We start from the raw sequence: 19,048 nt of genomic DNA on the forward strand, positions 1-19,048 counted from the left end.
GAAGGGACATGCAGAGGCTTCCTCAGGCTTGGCGAGGTTTTTTTCACTTGTCACCAAGGAAGGATCCTGTCAATTCTATTTCGGTCAAAGTGGGTGGCTGCAAGGACCTATACAAGGCTCTCCTTCCCTCTAGTCCTTACCCTTCCCCAAGTTCTCCATTTTGGCCATTTGCAAGGCAGCTGGCTAGCATACTAACTAGGGGGAGGCTACAGGAGTTTCCTTCTACCGAGGACAATTATATTTGGTGCCCCAAATACACATTTTTAAGAGGAAGTGCCTTGGAGGGCATCTTGAGAAATACAGCAGGCCTCAAAGGTACCAAAAGTCTACCCAAGCATAGAAAGCCACCTCAGAGAGATTTATTTGATTAGGGGAGCCATCCCTATAGATACAACCCAACTTATCAAGTCTGGTGGCTCCAAGAGCTGCATAGTTCCCTTGTGCTGATCAGAAGCCTTTACACCCTTCCTAAAAGGACACTAACAGCTACCCCAGAGAAGCCTCCTAGCTGTACAGCAAGCAGCAGCAGCAGTGAATGACTTCTGTTTGGGGAACCATGCAGCAGGGCTGTGGCAGAGGAAACTACAATGCAGTGGCCCTGCACTAGTGCTGTGGTAGAGGGGCAGCTGTCTGAGCTGCAGGTCCCTTCACAGCAGCTGTGTGCACCCCTTTTTAAGTGGCCCTGGCTGAGTTTTTCAGGAGCTCAGAATCACCAGGTCACAGGCCTGACCCTAGCCAGACCAGAACACCAGTATATGAGCCTCTTGTAGAAGCAGCACAGAGCTGCTGGATCTGCCTCTGCATCTTGGTGGTAGGGGGCATTATGCCTGCAATGTGGCCCCACTGCACCCTCCTAGCTTAAAGAGGCCCACAGTGACTAATGCTGTCATCACTCCACACAAGCCACCAGCAGATGAAAGCGCTGGGCGTGTCTGCAGCACAACTTTAGTCACTACTATAGTTACAAGGTGCCTTCCACTTCCACAGTGGTTTGAGTTCAAACACTGCACCTTCTTTGCTGCTTCTTTCTGACCTCACTGATCCTTCTGGGAGGGCTTATCTTGATCAAACCTCTCCTCTGTCTTCATGTGCACCCAGGTGGGCAACAAAATCCAGCTCAGGTTCCTTCCATAGAGCTGTATTCACATTCTCGCTTCAAAAGGGATACAAATCCATTTTGGGTTCTTCCTCCTTCCAAGGCTGCACCCAGAATCCATTCCAGGAGGGCACAGAAATCATATCCCAAGTCTTCTCTTCCTTCATGTTACAAGTGCATTGGCCAAAAGACCCAAACTTTCCTGTGTATCAGAAACTGCTAGATTGTCATGGCCTGGCTGTGGTTGTCAGAAATGGAAAGAGGCAAGTCCTGGACATGGAATTATAGTAAGTCTAAGAGGACTAGCTGCCACAGTATAATATTGAAAGAAACCTGGACACAACTCCACCCTCCATGTGCATGAGGTCTAACACTGTTAGGTCTTTCCCATTTCCCCACTTCCAGAGACAACACAAAAATCTTTTGAAAAAGGGATCTTGCCCTTCAAGCCCACAAACCACAGTGCTTCATCCCTGTCATTAACTGGTGCCCTCAGATCCAAAGAGCATATAGACTCTGTGAACAGGTTGACACTGCTCTCTCTCCAACAGTTTTAATGTACCTGATTACAAGAGCGGTTGACACACCATTGAGTTGAGGGATTAGAATATAAAAATGAACACACACAGACATCTCTGGTGCCACTGCCTGTGAACAGAAGGCAGGGTGGAAAGTGTCCAGGGGGGTGGGTAGCTCACACTTCAGTCTCATGCATGTACCTCGTGTTTGTAGCTATGTGCATGTGTGGCATACCCGTGTGACCAGCTTGGTGCATGTTAGTGTCTTTCTGATTAGAGGTGTGTGCACACACGTGCGTGCAAGTCTCCATGATCAAAACCAGCTGTTGTTCCCTAGAGTTCTGGGGTCTGGGTGGGAGCCAGAGGGGCTCGTCCTTTGAAGAGAACTCTGGGATAACTCCGAAGAAGGTTTCCAGAAGCTGCAGCAGGGAAAAAGGAAGGTGGAGGTAAGGGGGTGGAAAAAAGAAGCCACTATTATTACAACCACAGTTCTTAGCCATTTGTCAAACTCTTCCCCTGACAATGAAAACCGATGCCACTCAAATCAGTTTGCAAAATCCACATCAGTCACACAACAAGAAACCAGAGGTCTGGGGAATGCATGCATGCACAGTTCTACAACAGCAACAACTGCAGCTGATCATGAGCACCTTCAGCATTGCGTTCCCTTAGGCCCAGTTCTCATCGCTTTGCCCCTCTGTGCCTTTCTTTTTCAGACTAGCACAAAGAGGGTGTAAAATGCTTTCTGGGAACTATAAACCCCCAAGGCAAGCTGTGCAAATATAAACAATCACATTAGGTGCATGAGGATGAAAGGGGCAAGGCCTAGTGGGCAAAACACCAATACCCACTAACAAGGTAGCCTGAGTAGTTCAAGTTCCCCCTCCCCCCCCCCCCCCCAGCTTCTCTCAGTCACAAACTAGAACAAATGCAAAATGGAAGGGAAATCATAGGATTTTGGTAAGAAAGCTGAATTCAGTTTCCTAGAAACTATTCTAGGCAGAAGTACATGGGTGAAATGTCTGAAAATTATGCAAAATCTTTGGATTGTGTATTTTAAACAAGCCATCTGAATGTTACCAAGGCCCCTCTCAGACAGCTGGTGAAAGGATATTTTCTCTCTTGGATTATCACTGTTTATACTGCTCTTAGCCAATTTTATTTCCTGATGTGCCATAGGGTGGATTGGATTGTCCCCTTTCACATGACTAAATTCAAGCTGGGAATCAGAGGATAAAACAAGAGAATAATTTGCCTCTCAACAGCACTTCTAACACCCAAGGATCCCAAAGCCTCTTTATAAACTATAGGTTAAAGAATATCACATAGCACTGAAACTTAGCATGTTTGTAACACTACACAGTTGTTCCATCCCAGTTTAGAAAAAGGAAATGAAACCACATGTTACACAAAGGGGGAATTTAGGAAGGCAGTGTGTAGGCTGGCAACAAAGCTGAGGTTAGGACCCTCTGAAAGGGAAAGCCCCAGGGGATCTCTAATGACACAAACAGGATCTCAATGATACGTTGCTTGAGATGACGACACCCCAGAAACACACCACACTGTGTTTGTGTGAAACTCCCTTGTTTTCTATTGCTAATTGTTATGAAGATTATTACATAGCAGAGGGTTCCCTGGTTTTCTACTGCTAAATGTTATGCAAATTATTATGCTGCAGAGAGTTCCCAAACTGTAGTGCTGTTGATGTACAGAGCATGTGCAGGTGAGCTCTGAATATGAAGCTGGCTGGACAGAAGGTGCTGCTGCTGCTCCTTATTTCCAGCTAAATAGTATTAAGGGGCTTTTAGCTTCCAGTAAATATTTTCCAAATGCAACCCTTCCTCATAAGGCAAGATCATCCTTATGCAAACCATCCCATACAAGTCCTTGTCTAACCTATTCCTATAACCAGGGTTTGAATTACAGGGGGAGCTCAGGGGGCCTAAGACCCCCTCCCCCTCATAAGAGACTAGAGCCCTCCTCGCAGGGTGGTCAGCCCCCCCTTCCCCCTCACTCCCCCACAACAGCCCAGAGCCCATGTGCCACTGCACACAGCCCCTGGCCCACCCCGCACTTTTCTAAGAAGCCCAGGAGGTGGCAGCTCCTAGCTGCCACCGCCACTGGGCCCAGCCCCGCAGTACTGGCAGAGACCAGTGCAAACAACTCCAACCCTGGCCAATTTTTTTTTGCAGACCACCCCCCACTCCCCAAGTGTAATTCAAACCCTGCCTAAACCTATGTATAAACCCTGCTACACAGCTACAAGGCATTGTTCCCAAAGACACCAAAAGCACCTCAAGCTGCCACCAATAAAGCAGGGGGATGAGGATAGTCAGTGTCCTGCCAATGCAAGGGTTGTTAAAATGCATGCAAGAAAGAGGACCATACCTCCACTACAGAGGAAGGCAACCCTCCCCCGGCCCCCACTTTCTGTGGCTGAGAATGGCAGAGGAGGTGGTTTATACTCCAGTGGGTGAACAGGGTGGTGATCTGCACAGGAGTGAATGAGGGAGGAGGTCTCCATGAAATAAGCCCCATATGAGGATGAGCCATGAGCTTTAGGTGCTTTAAGAAACCTCACCTCCAGGCTGAGCCATTGCCTCAGGACTGGCTGAAATAGAAAAGTACACCCAACCCCTGCAATTTCTGGACTTTCTTTGCAAGTTTCCAATCTGAGTATCGACACAGCTTATTAACTTGTGAGACCCAGCAAGTCCAAAGCCTGAGACTGCTCAGCATCCAGCAGCTTTTAGTGGGGCTGTATGAAGCGGAAGGTAATATTGGTGGCCCCACCAAGCCACATGCACAATATTTGTTTTTTTTCTGGTGTAGCAGTGAGAACTGAAAGGTTCTGTTCAAAAAGCTGGGAAATTTTTCCTGCCTATTAAGATGTGAGGTCTCATGAAGATGTTTTACCGAGAGGACTCTGGATGGCTGGAGTTCTGATATCCTTCCAGCATAAGGATAGCCTAAAAGTCAAACCTGATTTGAAAGATGAAGCAATTTTCATTTACACTGGGTAAAACTCGGATTTTACTTGTGTTTGCTTACATCTAGTTAATTCAAATGTCTGGCAGTGAAACATAAAAAGCTATTATTGTTATTATTTGTAAAAGATGCAGTATGTCTGCCACTTCAAGTCAAGACTGGGAAACTCCAAGTCCTCCAACAAAACCTGAGGAGACAAGACTTAACGTAACTAAGATTTAAAACTTAAACATAAATCAATAAATTTAAAAAACAAGCAAGGAGGCCCACCCACCCTTATATATATACACACATATACAAAATCTTTGTAGGTCTCTATCTATGAGAAAGAAAACTCCCTTCACCCTAAATAAGGCTCTTCTTTTTGGCAGGTTATGTTTCTATTTCCCAAATAGGCTCATCTTAATTTGGCAGATATGGGAGCCTTGTATGAAAGGGAAGGAGTTAAAGCAAGCCTGCATAACAGAGGAAGAGTTTGGTCTTGCCACTGAGCTTCTGTTGTTTTCAGGCTGTTTTCTCCGAATGGTGAGTGAAAAGACTGGGCCAGAAGCCTCCCTCTTCCCAATACACACATCTTCTTTAAATAGAAACAGCCATCTGATCTCCAGAGATCATTTCAGTTACTGGTCTCTAAAAAGACTATCCCATCCCTGTCAGAGTAGAGCAGCTTGCAGCTAGATCACAATGAGCAAATGCCAGGACTAGCGCTGAATGCAGCGGCCTGGTTGAGATAGCCAGGATGGTTTCCAGAGCACAGCAAAACACACCTTGGAGCCCAAAGGGTGAGAGCTGGAAGGCAGAGCTGAGCCCCTGCAGTGCAGCAATGACTGTGATAGCAGTGACTGGCTATTGCCTGGTGTATTTAGCAATGGGAAGCCAAGAGCGGCTGTCACAGCACTGTGACGGCAGTCAGCATGAGGGACTACAGCCGGAGAGCAGCAGTGAGCTAAATGTAGCTCAGCCTGGAATTCAACCCTTGACCCCGGATCTCAAGCACAACCTATCCTGGCAGCTATTTTTGTTCAGAAATCTGTCCCAGTCCCCTCAGACTTGCACAGATCCCAGCGTCTCTTCCTCTGAGGGAGGGGGAGGGATGGATGAGAGGAAGGAGCCCCAGAGGAGAGAGCCTCTTACTCTCACGCACCAGCGGTGGCCATGAGGCAGGGGGAAGCACACCATGTTCCTTTAACAGGACACGCCCAGGGGAATCTGTGACATGCTGAAAGCCCTGCTCCTTTCCTCAGCTCACCCAGGAATGTTTAAACATAATGGCTGCTGGCACATGGAAGCCTTGACCACACCTTCTTGCTCTGGCTGTGTACAGTCTTGGCAGAAACAAGGAGACAGAGCTTGTGCTGCCCCAGAGGAGGGGCTGGTGGCCCAGGGACAACGGAGTCAAAGGAGGCTTAGAGCCATCCTTGTGCCACTCGCATGCTGCACTGGCTGGGTATCAGGCAGCCCCCAAAGTCAGCAGCCCCGACAGATTACCTGCTCCAGCCTTGCAGCCTGGAGCAGCCCATAGCACTCAATGAAGCCCTGCACTCTTCTTCAGCCAGCCAGCAGGCCCTCAAAATGCCAGAGGTTTCAGGGGGCTAGTCTTGCACTGGGGGGAATTCTCCTCTGTACTGCTTGTGACACCTTTACATCTCCTGTATATCACTGGGTAAGGGCCAAAATCAACACACCAGCTTCCCATGAACAGTCCGTCCGTGCCCCAAACTCTGGGCTGGTATTTGGCTAATTTACCTTGAAATGTCACCCTGCTTCACAAGAGGAAACACCGTAAGTTCTCAGCCCCAACATGTCTGTGAGCACAATGGTGCTGAGTCAATCCTTCTCATGGCCCACTCACTAAGTGAGAAATCACGACTAATGCCATCAACTTGGTGATGATTAAACATCAATCGACAATCTCCCAGTCTTTCAGAGCAACAGCTCGATGGCTCTTTCCGAGGCCAAGAAACACACCAACGTAAGTCAGGCTTAATGCTGCTGAAGTCAGTGGAGCTACCAGGGACTAAGCTAATGCAAGGGCAGGACCAGACACTACAGACCAAAGTCTGCCCCTGGTGACCCCCATGCAAAACTGTGAAAGTCAGTGGGGCTATTCACTGGGAGCATAACAAGGAATTCAGGCTGCATGGTTAACAGGAGCAAGAGGGGACTCAAGGGGTCCCTGGGGAAGCCTAGTGTTGGCACTTCCAAGCTCCCTATATGTTCAAAAGCACCCATGCTCCACTATCATGTATAGGGACCACTGTAATTTGAGTTTCAGGGGCAAGACCGAAATTCATCATTTCCTCTGAAGCCCCAGAAAACTACAATTTGGCTGAAAATGGCCTGAAACTGTGGGAGAGGAGGGCAGGGAAAAAAATTTAAAAACTTACCTGAAGCACAGTAAAGGAAGGTAGCAGAGCTCTAGAAACACTGGAAACCCCACATATTTCCAAAGGCAGCCTAGTACAGACTGAGCCCCTGCTGGGGCTCAGCCAATCAGGTAGTTTGATTCCCCACTTTGGCAGGGAGTTTAAAAGCCCTGCCCAGAGTGGAGCAGGTAAGTACCCCCTGCCCTAGGGGCTGCAGGCATAGGTATGTCAAGTGCCTGCCTCCACAGCCAGGAATGGGGCGCAGGATGCTTCTGCTGCAGGGGCTTCCCCCAACCCAGCATGGGTTTCCCAAGTCCTGTTTTGCTTTGCTGCTCTGCAGGAGTGGGGGGGAGGGGGGAATTTCCCCCTACCCCCCTCTTTGCATGGCAGGGCAGAGCATGGCTCGGGAGAGCCATGCCAGGTGGAGGCCCCTGTGCCAGAGGCATACACAGCTCTGGGGGGCAGGCACCTGGCAGGGGTCTCCCAAGTCCTGCTCTGCCCCACTGCACAGAGAAGGGGAGGGTGAAATTCCCCTCCTCTCCCATGTGGCAGTAGAGCAAAGCAGGGCTCAGAAGATCCTGCGCCAAGCTGGAGGACTTTTTGACTTGTACAAGTGGCTCTGTTGAGCTTTGATGCTCAGCTGCTCAAGTCCATTCTTAGGGAGGGGAAACCACATGAGCAGGAATACCCCACTTACATAAGCAGTGTCAAAGAGTGCCAGCTGCCCATGAACAGCTGAAGAACAGCCTCTGTGCTGCTGTTCAGTGGTAATCAGCCCCACAGTGAACTCCCTCAGCCAGTCAGGGGTGTGGGAGAGCCCACCCTGAAAAACACTGAAATTGGCTCAGGCAAGCCTGCAGCGAGCCTGGTCCCCCCCCCCCCCCCCCCCCCCCTTCCAAGCTTGAATTACAGTGGTCCCTAACCATGTATAGCTACTCCTCACTTAATGTTGTAGTTACGTTTTTGAAAAATGCGACTTTTAAGCAAAACGATGTCAAGCGAATCCAATTACGTCACAGTAGTTACCTACTAGCAGACGGTGGCTAAACGACGTTATAACCGAACATTGCGCGATTTTAAATGAGTATGTTCTCTAATAGATCAGCAACGTAATAAGGAAACAACGTTAACCGAGACAATGTTAAGTGAGGAGTACCTGTACTCTGCTGTATATCACACAGGGCTCCTCCTGAAGGAAATTCTCTTTCCTGTCCTGCTTTGCACTTCTTCAGATTGTTTTTGCAATGTGAGTCTCCTCCCCTCCTCCTCCTGCATCAGCTTTGTGGCATGATTCAACATGTCCTCCTCCCATATTACTCTGCTTCTTCTAAGATTTCCTCAGATCTAAAGATTCTATAGCCTGACTGAACAATTTCCAGGGCAACCACGGCTACCAAAGCCCGAGTGTCATTTTAACCTAAGCTCCTTAGGAAAATTACACTAAGAAATTCCCCTGGGGGCATGTGCCAGGTGCAACACACATCATGAGATTCTCAGGGAGATGTGCCCCCCAGAATGCTGTAGCGAGGAAAATTTCACAGCCATCATCAGACTTTCACTGATGCTGAGAGGCACACAGTGATCTATTTTTGACTATTAAAAGGATATTTCAGAGATTTGGGGTTCCCCACTTATTTTAGCTCTGTTGAACCAAGCATCCTGTGTGGGTGACATTAACAAGGGTAGGAAGGAGGGAGTTACAGGCATTGATAGGTTATCTTGTCTATTTAACCGAAGGGGCAACTAGTACCTAAAAAGTCTTCCCAACCCATGAGGGCTGAGTGGAGGACACTGGGATCTGTGCCCCTTACCCAGTCTTCATGGAGCCCAACCAACCCCTTACCCCTTTAGCAAATTAGATTGGCAGATGTTAGCTCACCACTCCCCCTAGGCAGCGTTAGTGCTAAGCTTTGTTAGATCATTAACTAAGACAGTTAGATCATTCACCACCTCCAAGGTGCAGAGACATACACGTGAGTGTTTCCTTCCACAGGCAAGTGAGTACTTACACAGGAATCCTACAAAGGGTGACGTGTGCCCATGTTAGAAGTGCCCTCACTTCATATACTCCCCTTCGCTCACATAGTCCATAAAAGACCCCGGCAACTCAGCAAAATCTTCCAACACAAGACTGGTAGAGTCCTCACCCAGCAGGTCACTGTCGGGCCGGCCTGCCTTGGGGTGGGCAGGAGGAGCAGAAGCAGGAGCAGAGGGAGGATGTGGTGGAGGGGCTGAGGCAGCTGTTTGGACAAAGGTGGGTAAAGGACGAGGTGGGGCTGGTGGCTCATCACACTCTTCCAGCTCCTTCTCCAGCTCTGAGGAGGCTGGTCCCAAGACGTGGTAGAGGCTGGGCAGGCGAATGTCAAAGCGCAGGCCAAACTTTGCAAAGAGTTTGTCATTGAGGGCATAGAGCTTCTCCGAGATGTCACAGCCAAGGTGGGATGAGAAGAGATGGGCAATGTAGCGATCCTTCCTCAGGAGAAGGTACAGCCTCTTCCGTGGCCATGAGACATAACTGCAGTCAGTCTCTGCTGTCAAGGTGACCTACAAGGGGCAAGGGGGAAGGAAGGGACAAGAACATGATGGACTGAACGGCTCAGCCATGGGGCTATTACCTTAAAGTGGGGCTCTATCCTGAAAGGGAACCACTACCTAATTTTATGCTCATGCCCCTGTCCCCGCCCACATGTGCCGCCATGTGTTGGACAGTCGGATCTGCTGATCTCAGTGCCTAAAATGGTGGTTTTCACTTCTTTTCACCCTACAGAGCCAAGACATCTCACTACCAGAATTGTAAACTACATTCTATTTAGAGGGGCACCTCTACCACCCCCTCTCTTCAAATTGTACCCCCATTTATGCCTGCACAAGGCCACTGAAAAGACCAGGGGAGAAGTACAGGTATCAGTGAAAGCCTTGCTTCCTGCAGGACTTTTGGCACTAGGGTTGGGAACTGATTTCAATGGGGAGTTCGACCTATAAAAGGTTGTGGGCCAGTCTTGCTCCTGCACACCGTTGTGATGGGCTGCCCCTCTTGCCTTTGCTGGGCTGCAGGCATGCATGGTTTGAGAATGCCTGGGGACTGGAAAGCAAAGAACTTTTCCTCTTGGGCATGACCCAACTTCTCAGCTCTAATAGAAGCAGCAGCTGCTGCTGTGCAAAAGTCGACTGGATTTCCTGACAATGTGGTCTAGTCTTATTTTAATGTGATATCCCTGATATTACCACTACTGGGGCAGACTATAAACACCTGCTTAACACAACGCTACAATGCTACACAAAAAGGAAGGATATCACATGCAGCTGATACTTGAGAGAATGCTGTGATTATGCAAGTAGGAATTGTACTAAAACATTAAAGGTTTAATTTGTTTGTTTTTGCAGAAGGGTTCAGGGCAGGGGTAGGCAACCCTCAGCATGCATGCCAGAGTGTTGCACGTGAAGGCATTTTGATTGGCATGCATGCCTCCAGGCAGAGGGCGTGGAAGGTGCCAGGGCTGCAGCTGCGCTGCCACAACAAGGTTCAGGCCCTTGTGGCTCCCCTGCCATCTGTCCCTGTCATGCCAACATCTTATAAATCGAGGCTGTAGTTGCTTTTGGCACTCTGCCCAAAAACTTGCTGACCCCTGCTTCAGGATGGGTTTTTCCCCCTCTTAGATCTTGTCCAGAGAAAGCCAGTGTCTTCTCCAGCAACAGTTATTCAGAAACTCATCAATAAATTAAACTGTCTTTGGTTGGAGCAAAGCAAAGCAGGTCAGAGAGTAACTGAGACACAGGTATGAGAACAGTGCCATTCAGACCATACTGTAGGGGCTCCCCGTATATCCAAGTTTCTCCTTACCAGGAGACCCTAGGAGGGGTTGCTTGGAAGCCAAACGTGGCTCAGCTTGCACCCACGTGCCCTTGAGTTTGATACTGAATGCCCTGCAGGCAGCTGCCTTGTGAGACGCAGGAACTAGAACATGAGAACTTCCCCAAGACAGGTTGTGAGTGACCCAGGGTCATGCCAAAACCTAAAAAGGCCAGGCCAGAATCTTCCCGACAGGCTTTTGCAAGGAATTGAAACTGCCCCAGCAAATCTCATCTTTTGCTCACAATTGACAAAGAGAAATATGATACCCAGCTCAGCAACACACTCATTACCATCTCTCTCTCTGTGCACCATCAGCTCTTACAGCTCAGGCCTCTTACAAGATGAGTAACCATGTAACCCAACCCAGTTCAGCCCCTGAGAGCCTGCCAGCTGCTGTGCAATCCAGGTCAGAATGCGGGCATTAGCCTGAGCCCGTTACTGTGTCTTTTACCCTTCTCCAACATACAGAGAATGGAGCAGTAGGGCTGGAGTGTTGTTGTAGCTATCAGGGTGTCCTTCCTGATGCCTGGAAGCTTTGCTTGTCCAACAGCTCTCCCAACTGTACGGTTGGTCCAATAAATAAAACATATCACAAAAAATCCTTGCCTCTTGCACAGAGAATGGAAGCAATTGAACCCCTCAGCTCAGCGGGGAGATCTCATTCAAGGAAACCACCTCAGCTCCTCAATGTGGGCCCCAAACACAAGCATCCCCTTTGACCCAAATGTGTTTTGGCATTAGCTGGGGAAACAGGGTTGGAATCAGTCGGGGAGCCACAGTGAGATTCACATCAGCAGACAGAACTGGATTCAGATGTGAGGGTGCATTTGGTTGAATGGGCTACTAGCATGGAGCCAGCCATGGGCAGATCCCAGGATTTTGGAAAGGGGTGTATAGAAGCAGCAACTTCTGCTGCAGGAGTGGCTGCAGCACCTGCTCCTGTCCCACCCCCCACACCAGGGTGGACAGACCATGCTGCTTGTAAAGCAGTAGGGGACTTTTTTAAGGTCCTCAAGCAGGTAAAAATCTCCCCTCCCTCCCTTCCCCTTCATGATCAGTGGCACATTCCCTCTGCACCCCCTTTACCCTCCCCACTCCCCGCTGCTACCCCCAAATGATGTGGAGGGGATTGCAGTTCCAGAGCCATTCCTGCTTCACTCCAGCTGGGCAGCACATGGAGCTAGGCTCAGTTAGAGAAAGCAGCAGCAACAGGCAGGTTCCCTTCTTGTACAACTGCTCCTGGGCTGGCAGGGCAGGAAGGAGGGACCTGCCTACTGCTGCCACTGTCCACAGCTGAGCCTGAGCAGGAAAAGCTCTGGAGCCCCCCCAGAAATCCACTGGACAGCAAGAGACAATAGCAGTGGTGGGCAAGAGAGAGGATGGGAGGGAAGTGCCACTGAGTAGAGAGGAAAGACCTGCTTTAGGGAATGGAAAAAAATGTCCCCAGCTGCTGCTCCCACAGCAAGGTTGACTGAAAGGGGGTGCATCCACACCACTGCACCCTCACTGGATCCATTCCTGAAGCCAACTAAGCGCAGCTGTTGAAGTACCTTCCTTCCACAAACACACTATTTCCCAGAAATTGCCCAGTTAGATTTTCAACCCCCAGGAGGTTGCTCTTAGCTGATTGTGGGACTTGGGACAATCCATTTCCCTCTCTGTACCCTGGTTTCCCCATTTGTAGAATGGCAATGAGCCTGTTCCACCTTCTAGGGTAGTCTCAAGGCTGACTGCACTGCTTGTCAAGTCCTCTCATTTCTTCCTCAGGGAGGACTCTTCAGAGGGCACAATGTGGCCACCATCAGCTATCCCCTTCCTCACAAGCCATGAGCTATGAGTTACCAAACCTGCCATAATCCCATGGAATGATTCCTCTTGTGATCCACCAAGCCTGAGTTTGTCAGTGGCAGCTGATTCATCTTTCAAAGTAACCTCAACCACCCTCTCTCTCTCAGTAGGAGGTGGAGGGGGCCACATTTACACCTGAGAAAGCAGGAAGGCAACTACTACACCATTTACACCAGGTCTGAAGTTGGCACCCTATGCAATGTATAACTTGCAATAACCCTAATTGCACTCAGGCAATTAGTGGACTCCCTTCTCTCTGTCATATTTTAGATAGTGGCCATTAACCTCCTGACAAGAATTAGTCAACCCCAGATAGCAGAGAGAGGGGCTGATCCAGCATTTTAACAACCCTCCTCTAGAATAGGAAGTACTCAAGTACTATGGGGTTGAGAGTCCAAAACAGGCAGCCTCAAGAATACAATTGCTACAAACAACACTCAGCCATCTGGCACCAGAAGAGCCTCTGATCCTTCTAGGAGGGACATATACACTTGAACATAGCTGGATGCAGGTATGAATCACCCTCACTGTTATGGGGCTGTGCAACTTAATAGTGCAGACATTACACAGCAAATGGAAACAGAGCAATGACTCCAGTTTCCCAGCTACACCAATGGCCCTTCTGGTATCCTGTAGCCAGCTGAAGACTGAATGCTTCAAAAGAAGAAAGAAACAGGTTAATGCATTGGATGACAGTACCAGTCCATATGATTTGCTATGGGTTGGTGGACTGACAGTTCACTCCCTGCCCTTTCCTCCCATTCCCATACATGTGCAGAACAAGGAAGAACAAGTCTGAGCAGTTCTGGAACAGTCAAGGGGTTACCTGGAAGATTCCTTCCTCAGAGGGCCGCAGCGACTCCCACTCAGGGGAGTCCATGAACTGGTAGGGGAAGATGTAATGCAGAAACTGTCCATCCTGGCTCACTCTGACCCTGGAGAAAGAGAATGGGTGACAGACTTAAGCCAGAAAAAGGCCAGTGCAAGCCATACATAACCCACTTAGATTTAGGCCAAAACATTTAACACCCGTTTCTTTCCACCTCTTCTTCAGGCCTTCCAACCCAACAATATTTTTTTTATTGTTGCCCTTTTTCTGGTTGCTTCAAGCCATCCATGTCTTTCTTCTACTGCAATGCCTAACTGAAGAGGTGGACACAGAGGAACCACTGCCTCCACAGCAAGAAATCTCCACCACAGGAGCCTAAAACTGCATGGGGTTGTTGTTGTTGTTGTCCACGTGGCTCCCTGAACACCCATGGTTTGCTTTGACTTCTTGTGGCCTCACTGCCCCTTCTGAGTATCCCTTTCCCCCATGGCTGCTACAGTTGTCTAGCAATGTCAAGGTCAGACATGACCAACACTGGTTCAGGTCTATGTGTCTCAAGCAAGGAAGAGACTCAGTCTGAGAAGTGGGGACCTCTTTGCTCTTAGCTGATTATGGGACTTGAGACCATCCATTTCCTTCTCTGTACCCTGGTTTCCCCATTTGTAGAATGGCAATGAGTCTGTCCCATCTTCTAGGGTAGTCACAAGGCTGACTGCATTGCTTGTCAAGTATTTTGAGGTTTCTCAACTCAAGGCATCAGGCAAACTCAAAGGTGTTTGCTCAGCTTTCTAATCTGAATGAAACCCAAACTTTGGAAGCCTCATTCCTGCTCCTTTTAGGCTATTGCTCGTATGAAACCCTGAAATAGCCTATAAAAAATGCCAAGGCCCTCAGACTCCCCTCCTGTGCAACACCATGTAAAAGGAGCAGGGAAATGCTCCACTGCATCCACCCATAATCACAGCATACAGGGCCACAGCAAGGTGTGGGGCTGGGAGGGCCAGCAGTAGAACCTGGGATCCCAGTCCCAAACCAGTTGTTACCCCAGCAAAGCTGAGGCTCCCATTGTAGGCTGTCTGGTAGCCCTTACGTCTGGAAAAAACGTGGGGAAAAATCAGAGAATCATAGAAAATGAGGATTGGAAAGGGTCTCAGGAAGTCATCTAGTCCAACCCCCTAACTCAAGGCAGGACCATCCCCAACTAGATCATCCCAGCCAAAGCTTTGTCTAGCTGGGTCTTAAAAACCTCCAAGGATGGAGAGTCCACAACCTCTCCGGGTGACCTGTTCCAATGCTTCACCACCCTCCTAGTGTGAAATTCTTCCTAATATCTAACCTTAACTTCCTCGGCTGCAACTTGAGACCACTGTTCCTTGTTCTCTCATCTGCCATCACTAAGAATAGTCTAGCTCCATCCTCTTTTGAACCTCCCTTCAGGTAGCTGAAGGCTGCTGTTAAACACTCTCTCACTTTTCTCTTCTCTAGACTAAATAAGCCCAGTTTCCTCAGCCTCTCCTCAGAAGTCACATCCCTTAGTCCCCTCACCATTTTCGTTGTCCTCTGCTGGACTCTTTCCAATTTGTCGACATCCTTTCTGTAGTGGGGGGCCCAAAACTGAACACAGCACTCCAGATGTGGCCTCACCAGTGCTGAATCGAGGGAAATAATCACTTCCAATGACCTGCTGGCAACCCACCTACCAGTGCAACCCAGTATGCCTTTAGCCTTCTTGGCAACAAGGGCACACTGCTGGCTCATGTTCAGCTTATTGTCCACTGTGATCCCCAGGTCCTTTTCTGAAGAGCTGCTGTCTAGCCAGTCATCCCCCAGCCTGTACTGGTGCATGGGATTGTTCTGTCCTAGGTGCAGGACTTTGCACTTGTCAATGGTTTTTGGCAGTAACCCACTTTGCTGATATCTCCCATTGGATTTTCTCAGTAGGTTTGCTCCCTTTTGCAATGGGCAACCAGGGAATGGTGGAGCATTTGGACCTCAAGCAGGTTTTATTCCGATAGAACATGTTTTCTACTAGGCCCCCATACACTCTGCATAATCCTAAAATACATGGGACAGGCCTGAACAAAGGCTTAGGAATTAGGGCTCCTGGATTCTAGCAATGGTTCAACCACTGACTTCCTAGGCCATCATAGGCTTTCCCCCTCTGTCTCAGCTTCCCCAGCTAGAAAACAAGAGTAATACACAAATATTTTCCAGTGAGAAAATGTAGTGAAGATTGGTTATGTTTTCAAGGAATTGAATAATGCAGAGAGCTGTGTCAGCGCTATGAACACCCCACTAGCCAATGGCACCCTCCAGATGTAAGGTGCCATTGGAGTATACAGAATTTATTTGTATTATTATTTGTTATCTGTTGTCTCTAGTCCCCTTCAATACATGCTATGTGACAGAGGAAGGTGATGAAGGAAAAACAGTAATCCATCCACCACACCCATGGTCCCAGGGTGGGGAGAAATCAGGCTAAGAGCTATTAATTGTACATGAGCCTAGGGCAGGGGTATCAAACATGGGGCTGGGTCATCCAGCCCACCTCCAGGGTCTAGATATGGCTCATGGAGCTTGTTGCTGTGATTGTCTGAGCTGCACTGGTGTGGCTCCAGTTCCCAGAGATTTAGCACTGCCACCACTCACCCTGCCTCCTACCCACCATTAAAAAACAGGGTTTTTAGTTGTTGTTGATGACTAAAGTCAGCAGCAGGGAGACAGTGAGGAAGGTGAATGGCAGCAGGACAAACCCCCTGTGTTCTGGAGCCATGTTAACACAGCAGGGTCACAGCCATGTTGACACCACTGCTGACAATTGAGGGTTGTCCAGCCAGCTTCCAAGAAGCCCTACAATATGGATCCATCCCACAGAGCTAAATCAATTTGACACCCTGGTCTAAGGTGATAAACTAGCACTCAGGCAGATCTTAAACTTTCAGAAGGCCTGATATCCTTGCCCAAGGAGCAATGCAAGAACAGCAGCCCCAAAGAAATGTTCAAGGAGCTGCAGACAGCTGCAATGCCAGGCAATGTTCTTACCTCCCTTCCTCCACCTTGAACAACTTGCCACCTTGTTTGGATTTGCCTGGTCCCTTATTCCAGGCACTCAAAGGATCCTGGCAAGCTATTTGAGTGCAAAGTGGCTTCCATTTCTGGTCTCTCTCCTTTCTCTCCAATTGACTGGATCTTACATGTAGTTGGGTTGGGACCATGAAATATCTTAGTGCCTCATTTACTTTGCTACACTTCAATTTTTCCAGATAAAAACTACACATGCTAGCTAGTATGCTAACATCAGAGATTCCTTCAGTCACTGCAGTACTAGCACATTCCTTTGAGCCATGATGTCCATGAAAGGTTTACTTCAGAGTCTTTCACAGTCACTGCACTAGTGCAAGTAACCACAATCCCAGGTGTGTGAGGGCAATGAACAGCTATGGGGAGGGATTCCCAAACTATGGCCTATGGATATTCAGTGGTCCACAAGGGCCCTGCTTGGTAGTCCATAGCATGAAGCAGCATTGGTGGGTCAAGGGGAAGGAGAGCTGCCAGGTAAGGCAGGATCCAAAGGATCTCCCTGTTACCAAATACCATGCAGAATGAAGAAGTTGCAAGCCACTGGCTCTGTCATTGTGAGTTGGGAATGAGCCTTGTTCTTTTGACCTACTATATGATATGGACTGTTAAATCCCACATCAGTTTCTAGAGACAGGCATCTGCATCATGGGGATTGACAATCCAATTTCTACCCAGTACTACCATAAGCTCAGTGTGACTTCCCTCCCACCTGTACAGGTTGCTCCTTGCATATCGGGAAGGTGGTGGGAACTCAACATTCACCTATTTTATTGATAGAAGCCTCTAGACGTTCCCAAGCTGTTTGCCATCATCTCCCACCAGCACTACCATCTCTCTAATATAGCAGAAAACAAATTAAATGAAAAACAACCTACCCATTCCCTGTGAGGCTGAGTAAGCAGATTCATGATATACCGCATGGTTCTCCAAACCCTTGCTAAAATACTACTAATAAACATCACCTAGCTCTGATGTAGCACTTTTCATGAGCAGATCTTGGAGCAGTTGACAAAGGAGGTACCCCCTATTTACAGACGGGGAAAATGAGGCACAGAGAGGTGAAGTAACTCACCCCAAAGTCTGCTGCCAGCAGTAGCCAAGCTAGAAACAGTCTCCTGAGAATTGGTCCAGTGCCCTATCCAGTAGTCCAGACTGCCTCCCTCCCAATCAGTATTCCAGGGTTCAGAAAGGTAAAGTCAGGATAAGGTACAGCCTACCTGCCAGAAAGAAGTAGAGACAGGCGGTTGATGGGTGTCTTGCCTTCTAGGGCATAGCTCTGGTCTCTGGTCAGTGAAAGGACCTGTTCTTCACAGCATTTCACAATCTCTTTGTAGACCCGGAGGGGCACCTGGAGAGGCTGGTAGATGGTCTTGTAAAGAAGATCGAATTCTTCCAGAAAGGTGTCCTTACGGAGCAGGTAAGTCAGGTGAGCCAGCTGAAGCAAGCAGGCCATGACCAGCAGCATGTTCCAGATGAAGATATCCAGCCCACAGGCATCCAGCCAGCCCCAAAGAGCATAGCAGAAGTAGCCAATGGCCAGTAAGCTAAAGATATAGATGGATCCAAAGATCCCACTTCCCCCCATGTAACCGAGCAGAAGGATGCAGCCAGCTAGATGATAGGCTGCTTCCTCCATGTTCTGCTTCCAGACCTCGCATGAAAGAGGCTGAGAGAAGATCTGGTCCCAAAAAGTGCTGTTTCTACTCATCCTTTCCCAGTCTCCACCTGCCCCAGCCATCCTGGTTTAGAAATATATTGTCATACAAAAATCATACACAGCCAGCTGAAACCAGAGCTGCAGGGCAGCCCTGAGTCTCCTGGGAGCTCTTCAGACCCTCCGCACAGTGCCTCAGAGCACCATTTCCAAATAACTTTCAATGGCTTTCTTTGCTCCTGGAGATACAGCTACCTTTTCCTTCTGCTGCTGCTGGGTGCAGGAATTGGTTCACTGGCCTCACCCACTAGTCGAGGCTGGAGAAGACAGAGTAGGCAAAGACAAGTCTGATCAGCTCAGTCAAAAAGAAAGCAAAGGCCTTTAGGTAGAGAACTCAGAGAAGGGGACTGGGAACGGATCCTGTTGCACTCTCTCGCCAGTCCTCCAGAAGTGAAAATAGACACACAGAGAGCCGCAGGGAGGGAGGGAGAGAGGGAGGGCAGGGGGGAAGTACAGGGAGCTTGTATTGAATTTGGAATGTGTATCACTTGGCAACGGGTAGAAGAGAGACCCCAAAAGGATAACCATGTTTGGAATTGAAATCCAAGGAGTAAAAGCAGCAAGGGGAACAGGGAACAGGCAGGCATTGGCCACTTAACATAACTCAGAGGACTAGATAAGCTTAGTGCAAAGCAAGAAGGGGAAAGGGACTAGTTTACTGCAGTATGTACATGTGATATGGTTACACACTGTTTTTGGAGAAAGGGTATTATGAATTGTGCCACAAAAAAAACCAAAACACTACCTCCGTTCTT

At 48.7% G+C, this 19,048-nt stretch overlaps 1 protein-coding gene across 4 annotated transcripts; it reads right to left on the reverse strand.

Moving 5' to 3' along the window:
- Positions 1-1,635: 1,635 nt before the first annotated feature.
- On the reverse strand, positions 1,636-18,728 carry POPDC2 (popeye domain containing 2). Of its 4 annotated transcripts, none has more exons than XM_014603904.3 (4): positions 17,797-18,728; positions 13,496-13,604; positions 9,116-9,512; positions 1,636-2,033 (listed from the first exon to the last, which is right to left on the reverse strand). In XM_014603904.3, exons 1-4 carry the CDS (start codon positions 18,315-18,317, stop codon positions 1,948-1,950), a joined length of 1,113 nt encoding a protein of 370 aa, XP_014459390.1. In that variant the 5' UTR covers positions 18,318-18,728; the 3' UTR covers positions 1,636-1,947. The 4 variants fall into 4 exon arrangements, 3 of the variants coding, with proteins under 3 accessions (XP_014459390.1, XP_006261531.1, XP_019332026.1); XM_006261469.4 differs by having other exon boundaries at positions 1,946-2,033; positions 8,978-9,512; positions 17,797-18,727; XR_002086720.2 differs by having other exon boundaries at positions 1,951-2,033; positions 8,125-9,512; positions 17,797-18,727.
- Between the last annotated feature and the right edge of the window lie 320 nt (positions 18,729-19,048).

This window comes from Alligator mississippiensis, chromosome 1, assembly GCF_030867095.1.
Source record: "Alligator mississippiensis isolate rAllMis1 chromosome 1, rAllMis1, whole genome shotgun sequence".
Classification (NCBI taxonomy): Eukaryota; Metazoa; Chordata; order Crocodylia; family Alligatoridae; genus Alligator; species Alligator mississippiensis.

Coding starts and splice junctions, on each gene's coding strand:
- POPDC2 (XM_006261469.4), bottom strand. CDS start 18,317: ATGGCTGGGGCAGGTGGAGACTGGGAAAGGATGAGTAGAAACAGCACT. Junction 13,605..17,796: donor TCTCTACTTCTTTCTGGCAG/GTAGGCTGTACC, acceptor CTCTTTCTCCAG/GGTCAGAGTGAGCCAGGATG. Junction 9,513..13,495: donor CTGAGGAAGGAATCTTCCAG/GTAACCCCTTGA, acceptor TGCCCCTTGTAG/GTCACCTTGACAGCAGAGAC.